General features: G+C 42.8%; 1 protein-coding gene across 3 annotated transcripts in view; it reads right to left on the bottom strand.

Moving 5' to 3' along the window:
• The window catches only part of PACS2 (phosphofurin acidic cluster sorting protein 2), a 474,262-nt gene extending 465,277 nt beyond the window's left edge, over positions 1-8,985 (bottom strand). For 2 of the 3 annotated variants that reach the window (XM_033952201.1, XM_033952200.1), the window contains exon 1: positions 8,274-8,793. In XM_033952201.1, the coding sequence (XP_033808092.1) occupies positions 8,274-8,389 (116 nt within the window). In that variant the 5' untranslated portion in view covers positions 8,390-8,793. The other variant, XM_033952202.1, reaches the window with a different exon arrangement.
• Positions 8,986-9,192: the final 207 nt, after the last annotated feature.

Genomic DNA, 9,192 nt, shown 5'->3' on the forward strand with positions numbered 1-9,192 from the left:
AGCAGAATTTGTCTGCTGATAGTTTGGATTTGACAAATTTCCTGGAGAGGTCAGGTAAAGAGATACCGGCAACTGCTACGCTATTTATACAATTTGCTATAGATGCTGACAGGGAATGGATGCTTAAATTGTTTTTCAAGTTTAAAGATGTTCCATTTATGACTAAAATAGTGAGAATGTATCCAGACGTGTCACGAATGACCCAAAAGAGAAGAAAACAATTTCTTATTTTGAGACCTAGGGTTCTGCAGATAGGTGCGACGTTTGTACTCAGATTCCCCTGTAAATGTGTAATGATCTATCAAGGGAATAGATTTATTTTCTTTGAACCTCAGCAGTTGACAAAATTTATTTCTGCTAAAGAGCAAACTTAAAACTCCTGAGAGAAATTCAGTCTCAACCTGCTCAAGTATAAGGTTTTTGGTTATGTTCTCTCCCGCTATCATTTTCATTTTTCTTTTTCTTTGTACTATATGATTAAGATTTCAGCAATTTTAAAGATTTCTCCCCCATGGATTGAGGTCTAACGATACAAACCAGTAAAAATTTATTTTGTGTTTAATGTTATGCCGTATGAGAAAGGGAAAAATTTTGCCTTGATTCCTCTATTTCAATTGTAAATGTTCATTATTACCTATTGTCTCATTTTAATCTTTGAACTGACTTGTATTATTTTCTTGTTTTGACTAATATTATGTCAATACTATAAAATTAAAATAAAGATTTAAAAAAAAAAAAAAAAATTTTAGTTTTGTAACCATTTAAAAATCAAGGAGTGTTTTTGTCGGCACCCTGTATATGTATTGAAATATATATCTTTTTCTTTTAAAGGAGGCATCTGCCATATACAATGCCTCATCCTTGATGTGTTTTGATTGCCATTATTATTATTTGCATATTCTCAGATCTCTCCCTCAGATATGCAGAGGAAGAATAATGTGTGGCCGTATGATAGGATGGAAGTAATATAATACCATATAGCAGTGTTTCTCAACTTATTCAAGCTAAATACCCCCTAAGCCTAACAAATACCAACTGAGTACCCCCGCACAAACTCCGCCACAGACCTGCCCCCCATAATAATAGTACTAATTGTAACGCAATTTCTTCCATCCATTTTTCATATACATAATAATATAATCTTATTAATACATAATGGTAACCACAAAATTAAAAAGACACAAAGCACACTGTACACAGAAAAAATGTTACCGGTAATTATCATTTATATTTGGGGAGTTTTCAAAGAGGTCAAGACAGGTGACTTTAAAATATGCAATCAGTAACAACTATAGAAAAATAGACAGAGCAAAATATAGACAGCAGATATAAATTCACAAAATTGACACATTTTGATCACTAAATTGAAAATAAAATTATTTTTCCTACCTTTGTTGTCTGGTGATTTCATGAGTCTCAGATTGCATTTCCTTCTGATTCTGCATCCAATATTTCTTTCTTTCTGCCTCCTCTCCTCCGGACCTCATTCCCTTCCCCAACTAACATATCTCTCTCTCTCTCTGTCCCTCCATGAGTCCAATGTTTCTTCCTCTCTCCTCCACCCCTATTGGCAATATGTTTCCCTCTCTCTTTTTCACTGTCCATCTGTCTTGAGAGATCCAGGCATCTCTCCCACTCCCTCTACTGCCACATCCATTTCTCCTTCTCTCATCCCCCGGATCATGTGCAGCATTTTTCACTACTGCCCACCAGCCCCATGCCCATTTCTCCTTCTATAACCCCCCTTTAGCACAATGTCACATTTCTTCCTCCAACACTATGTCTAACATTCCTCCCCCTTGCATCCTCTTCAATCTGCCCTCTCCACCACCATATCCAACATTTCTCCATCTCATCCTTCTATTCCCCATGCATGTCTACCTCACTCCTCTCTCTCTATGTCCAATTTTCCTTTCTTCCTTTCCCCACATGCGCCATCTCTCACTCACACATTCATGCCCATCAATTCTCCTTTTCTATTCCCTCTCTTCTGTGTTCAATGTTCATGCCCCTTCCCTTCCTTCTCTGTTGAGTTCATGCCCCCTCTCTGCCTTACAGCTTTGTCCCAAGATTAAGTTGCATACCTGCCCCGCCCGCACTCCTCCCTTCCCCCGTAGACGACCCATCCACAGAAGCCGCAGGCATAGCCGGAAATCCCTGTCTGCCTGTCTGTCTGCCAGCCTGTTGTACAACCCTCAAAGTCGATCCTGTTACTTCGTTGGAGCCGGACTTGCTCCATACTCCCCCAGCAGCAACTCCATGCAGGGATGGCACATGCAGCGATTCACACGCTGCATGTGGCTGGCCCACAAGCCTTCCCTCTGACGTCAGAGAGAAGATTCCAGGACAGCTACGCAGCATGTGAGAAGTTGCCTATGTCCCTGCACGGAGTGCTGCTGGGGAAGGAGGGAGCCAGTTTGGCTCCAACAAAGTAACAGGGTCGGCTTTGGGGGTAGGGGTGGTGCAGCAGGCCGGCAGACAGGCAGGCAGGGAGGAATCCCCAACAGTGGCTTCAGCTGTGAGCAGGTGGGATCCCTGGTCGGGAGCCAGGCCGTGTACCCCCAAGGGTACGCATACCGCGTGTTGAGAAGCACTGCTATATAGAACTACAGTTTATAAAGTTAGGCCATGGTATGAAAATTCCTTGGCTTGGCTGAAAAGTACCAGTCTTCAACATGTTTATTTCAAGTAAGACAAACAAGTTATTTTTCTGTGAACTGCAGAGAAAAACAGGACACTCTGCAGTCATAAGATGGCAAGATGGGGACACTGATAGAAGCTACACCTAGAGACTCTGATATAAAAAAAGACCTGAATTAAGCTGTCATTGGCCACCAGATACATGGTAAGAGTAAGGGTCAAGGATGTGATATACTGCCTTTCTAACATACTGCAAAAGTACAGGACAATATATGAGGGGCTGCTGAAAAGTTCTCAGTCCAACCAACAAAGTTGGGGCAGTCTCCATCAAAAGCTATACATTTAGGGGCAAATTCTATGAACAGTCTCCTACTGCTGTCCAACAAACCAACCAGGATGCACGTTTTCTTTAAAAAAAAAAAAAACCAAAAAAACCCTGAAGCAGGCGCCTACACTGTAGGCATTTGCCGCAGTTAAGGGAGCCACATCGGGACACTTAAGCTTGTCCAAGGCTGGGCGTGAGTATTGTTTCGCCCAGAAGTGACCTTGGGCAAGCTGAAGTGGCCCTAGGCATCTCCCTAAGGCCGTGACAGACGCCTGAAATGTAGGCCAGCAAAATGCTGGTCTGCATTACAAATAAACGCAGATGATCATGGCAAGGAAATCCCTCTACCACACTCAGCTGAGTGGCCGCAGCAGGGAAAACACCCCCCCCCCCCTCCCAACTCATGGCATTAGCCAGCAGGAGGGTTGCCCACCAGTAAATTTATTATGAACAGAGATCTACCAATGTATTAAGGACTGCTTTGATCTCTCTCTACATATTTTACATCTCTAAACACCACTGACACAGTAAATGTTAAGATATTTACTATTGTTTGTGGTAAACAAACCTAAAGCTTTGGAGATGCAAGGCAATCTCACCATCATCTCCCCACATCTGTTATCTTACACATACTAAAGTAGTCCCATACATTAATAGTAAAAGGGTCACATAAGAGTCCATTTATTAACATTTACTACCTATCTGTGGGGCTGACATAAGTGGCCCAGATTCCTATTATTGGGTATAGAGTAGGCTATAAATTTAGATTTATATTAAATCCTTTAGCACAATGGTTTGTTTACTCAGGATTTTCCTTCTCTAATTACTATTGGATATTGTAAGTGGATATTGTAAGGATTTTATGCTGGAAACATCTGTAGTAGAAACTACCACATTAAAGTATAGCACAGTAGGAAACTTCATTTTCTTTCATCAAGAACAGTTTTCTAACTTTTGCTGTCCGTTCACTGTCCCCTTAGGACTGAATCTTTACTATGGTCAAGTTATAGAAAAGATTTGTCCTGGAAGTTAAAGGTCATGTGAGGTCAAGTGCAGCACTTCAGATATGTTGACTGAAAAAACAAATCCCTAGTGGTCCAAGGAGGGGTCCCTAAAGTTCCCATATCCAACTCACCCTTTATTTAGTAGGCTGACCCCTTGAAGTACCTCCTGATTTTTGCTAGGGATCAGGTATTACTGTTTTCCAAAAGGGCAATGGAGGAACACTTTCCCAGGACCAGGTGCGTATTATATGTTTGTGAAGGTGCTGCAGCTTCAGGGGCTCTTCAGGCAAGGGCTTCCCTTTGCCAGGTGCCAAAGGCAGGAGCGCCCTGGTCCTGTCAGCCTCCTGAAAGTAGAGCTAGGGGAAATCTTTCTCTTCTAGTTAATGCATAAATCAACCCGCTTTCACTACTCAAACTTCTGGCATATTACCACAACAGCACGTCCCTTTTCTTGTCTGCATAGAATTTTTCTTATGTCACAGTAATTTGAATACCATTAGTTTACTGCTAAACATATTTCTTTACCTAATAAATATGTTTTATCATCAGTGCTCTTATTTATCTATTTCAAACAAATGCATTCCAATTCACTCGCCCAAAAATGTTTTAACCAACACTCTTCATAAACTGAGAGCATCTGTGTGTATTCACAACTTGACAAAATGATTGCTTCCTACATTATAAAATAGATTTCTGGAAACTATCAATTTATGTAAATTCTGAAAACTTCCAACTAAGATGGCAAACGTAGGTGATGGCAAATCTAGGTCAAAAATAAAGAGAAATAGAAGGGCTCGGTACATATTATATTACTACTAAGAAAATGTATCATAAAATGGCAAAAACATAAACAGTGGCAACCCTCTCCTGAATTCCACAACCTTCAGCATTCCAGTGTTTCACAGGGGAGGGGGGTTACTTTCATGCCATACTACTCAGCCTGTCTGCTCTTGGCCTCTGCTATGACATACAGATCTCCAGTTTCTTATCATCACACTAGACTACTATCATTATCTCCACTCCATTCCCCTCATCCAGTTCCCTTGCCTGTCAGGTTGCTCATTACCTCCAAGGGACAGATTGACTAACCTCCTTTTACATGTGTGATCCGTGGCCGAGTCTTCCTGGCCAACCGATCTACAACGCGTCCTCATGCAAATGGGGGAGATCAGAGGAACACTCAAACTGACGACACGGATTGCTGCACAGCGATCCCGATGCATGTGCATATCATCTTCTTTGCCTGTAGATGATCTGCGCATGCGCTTGCTCTTTGTAAAAAAAACTGCTTTATTTTTTTACTTTCGTGAGCCCGTGGTTTTAACCCGCAGGTTTAAAGCGGGGCTGCAATGCGGCATGTTCTGGAACAGAACAGAACACGTTGTAGTGCAGCCCCACTTTAAACCTGCGGGTTAAAACCATGGGCTCGCACTGCAGGGAAGGGTGGCGGCAGAGGGAGACGAGTGCAGCTTGAACACTTGGCAGAGAGGCAAGCAGGGCGACAGAGAGCAGGAGAGTCGGGGCGGCAGAGAGACTTGCTTGAATGCAGAAAGGCAGGCAGGGTGGCAGAGAGCAGGAGAGTCGGGGCGGCAGAGAGACTTGCTTGAACACACAGAGGCAGAGAGGCAGGCACGGTGGCAGAGAGCAGGAGAGTCAGGGCGGCAGAGAGACTAGCTGCTTGAACACACAGAAGCAGAGAAGCAGGCAGAGTGGCAGAGCAGGGTTCTTTCAGGGCGAGAGAGCAGAAAAGGACATGAGCAACTGGTCCTCAGCAGTTGCTTGGTTTTGGATCGGCCAGCCCAGTCGGTGTGCCTTAATTTGTTTAATGAATTGAGGCCCTTCCTACTTTGAATGCCGTTTCCACTCATTTGCATGCGCGGATCGGGTGCGGATACGTTCGGGAGGAAGGTTAGTGAATCGGGTCGGTGTCACAAAGTGGTCAGAACATAATCGGTGGGCTTAGTGAATCTAGCCCCAAGTTATTTGTCAGCTTTTGGGCTCTGGACAATATGTAATACTCTGCATTACATATAGTCCATGCTTTCACACTAAACCCTACCAAAGACACAAACAAAACTGCCTTTTATACAATAAGCAACAGCACTAAATGTGTTTTTAAAGTTCTCCACAGGTTAATCATAAACATAAGAACATCTGTCAAAAAGTCAGAACAAAAACTCACTTAGTCCAGCATCCCATTCATGACTGCACCAAAGGTGTTTAGAGCATTGTTTGTAAAATACTGTCACCACAGATGAAGATGTGTGAAGAAGGGAAAGCCAAGACCATAAAAATAAAATGCAAGAAACCATGGGATAGAAGTAGGCAAAAAGCAAGGCACATTAGACATACAGTTTCTAGGAATAATTTAGGGATTCCATTAACTTAGATTTGAAATTCCTAAACATTATGTTTAATAGCTTATTGATTGATTTTTTTTAATGCATTTATCATTCTGTGACACCGAGTTCCATAAGTTAAAATTATGTAAAAAAAAAAGTTGCTTTTTGGGGGGGGTTTTGCACAGTACCAGAGAAAGTACAGACACTGGTACTGAAACAAGTGCTGGAAATAAATCCAAAACAACAAAATCCAAATAGTACCAAAAAGGTTCCACAAAGGAAATGAAGTAGCAAAACAACATGACACCAGTCTACATTGTAGTCTTGTGAGAGAGTGCTGCTTGTTTGTAGCCTCTTTATTACTTTAATTATTGTGACTTTTATGCTTTTTTTATTTAAGATAGCCCCTATAAGACCCAAGAAAGGCATTTTTATTCTGCCAAAATGCAGCTCATGTTGGGTCATTTTTATTGTATACATTATTTGGTTTCTATCCTGTGGGTCACTTGTGACTGTTACACCCTTTGTGCATTGTTTTTAGATTATTGTTTTTAAGTTATTTTGGATGTTATTAAACTACAAACCGATCTTCTGTTCAACAATCTTTTTGTTTTGTTGGAAATAATCCAAATCATCTTCATTTTTATTTTTCATTTAATCCCAACCCTTCTATATTTTTTGATTTTTAACTTTTCCACCATATCAGGAGGCTTTGGTTAAGGCCGATGAGAGCTACTTGAATCCATTTCTTGGCTGTAGAATATGTGTTTTGTTGTACCTCACACAGAATTGTAGATGACATTACCTGCAGTAAATGAGATTTTGTTTAATGACAAGAATTTCTAAATGGAGGCCACATGAGGGCTAAGGGCACGCTGCTATGAGTTTCTGGGCTAAGTCTATGTACTGTTTTTACCAAACCCCAAGTCCCAATATTACTCGGCAAAATCCCAATCAACTCCAACAGTATAGTTTATCAGAGCAGAAGGAAAGCTACTGCAAATTTGGAAATCAAAATAACAGCCAAGCCAAAATAGAATTAGAATGCGAGCCAGACTGCACATTCCTACTTATTATGACCCATTTCGGGAAAAGCCAAGCCACTATTATTACTACAATTCCAAAGTTTCATGAAGTTCTAGCAACTCAATCATAAAACCAAATTGAGCTAAATTTCACTTTTACTGTTCTGTCAAGAACTACAAAAGCTCAGTATGTTTACATTTCTTCCAATCCATTTGTAACATACATAAATACAAATGCAAACTAATAGAATCAAGGACAAACCAAAACAATCTATTTGATACTACTTGTAAGTAGAACACATAGAATAAAAAATACACATTAATTTGAAGTCATCCCCCACCCACCCAGCAATGACACAATAAGCCTCAACAAAGAAACAAAGGCTTAATGGTTATCTACAAAATACTGCAATCACAAGAAAAGTACTTATGTTTCGGAAGTAAGCAAGAAAAGTAATGAGATTTGTATTCATTTCAACTACATGCGTTGCCTTTAATATTGACATACCGATAATACCGTATCACACATTCCCTTAACATGTCAGGAAGGAGCCCTGCAAGCAACTGACAAGCTTACATTGATTGCTGTCTCAACAAAATAACGTTCTCCCAAACATTGCTCATGTATTCCTTGTGCTAAAGTTGGTGGAGAAAAGCCAAGCCTTCTTCCCAAGTGGTAAGGATTGCAGCGCTGGAGACTCCCCGCAGACAGGATGCAGCTACGTCCAGACAACACTCCCAGGTCTACAGCGGTCCGGGGCACGTTTTTAGCTTTAATCAGAGTCCACAGTCAGCTTTCACCACCCAAAGGCCATCTAGCAGCAGAACCCCTGGAAATCCCCATTCACGCATCCCTAGGACAGAAGGATGCATCCTATACCTCAAGTTCCAGCAACAGCCCTACTCGGCTACTATCCCAGCTTTCACTAGCACTTACCGGGGTATACAGCTAGGACTGGAGCCATCTATTTCCCAGGTAGCGAACAGGTTCATGGGGACGGGTCTGTTGCTAACGCCGGTGCCGGGAAAGCTGAGCCTTCCCTTCTCTGCCATGGTGCAACCAGTTCTTCGCTGAGGAGAGGATAGCTGGCGGCGAGTGGAGCGCGCGGAGATAACCCACGACACTTGCGGTATAGTCCCCCAACGCTCACTGCCCGCTGGGGTAGGTCCTGGGAGCTGTGGCAGTGGCTACACAGCTCGACCAGCGCAGCGGGGCTGCGGCTTCTCTCGAGACCGAGAAGAAGAGGGTTATGTCGCCCCACGCTCCATGTAAACACTACGAGGCTACTACTGCTGACAGAGCTGTGCAACGCTCCCCACAACCCCTCTGCGCGAGCAAGCGGGCGCGCGACAACCCGTTGCCTGTCAGCCAATTGGCCTGACGCTCCTCCCCCTTAACTGTGAGTGAACACACTGAAGCTGCCAGCCTCTGCCCCTCTCAAAACCGCTGAGCTCGAGCCAACCTGATTCTCCAGAGTTCTGCTTTGTCCCCGCCTTCTTTCCATCCTCGGATTGGCTGACAGACGCGCGAGCCAGCTGCGGCGAGGCCAATCCGCTCCCAAAACTGGTGGTTGAGCTTTGAGTTGCGGCAGAGATCGGGAGATTTGGGGAACAAGAAGGATTGGAGCACTTTCGCGTGTGCCAGCTGTCCAGCGGAAGTGACGTTGCTCTCAGAAAGACAGGGTTAATTGAAATGTTGGGAGAAGGGAGTTTTCTTTTTCATGTTTCTTTGTTCTGGGCGTTTTGGGTATTCTGTTTCACTTCCTCCGCTGCTGTTATTAATGATGCCTTGTCTAATAGTTACTTAGGCTAATAAACGATTAAAACATGTAAAAAGTAAGATGTCTGAAGGTCCA

This window comes from Geotrypetes seraphini, chromosome 7, assembly GCF_902459505.1.
Source record: "Geotrypetes seraphini chromosome 7, aGeoSer1.1, whole genome shotgun sequence".
NCBI lineage: Eukaryota > Metazoa > Chordata > Amphibia > Gymnophiona > Dermophiidae > Geotrypetes > Geotrypetes seraphini.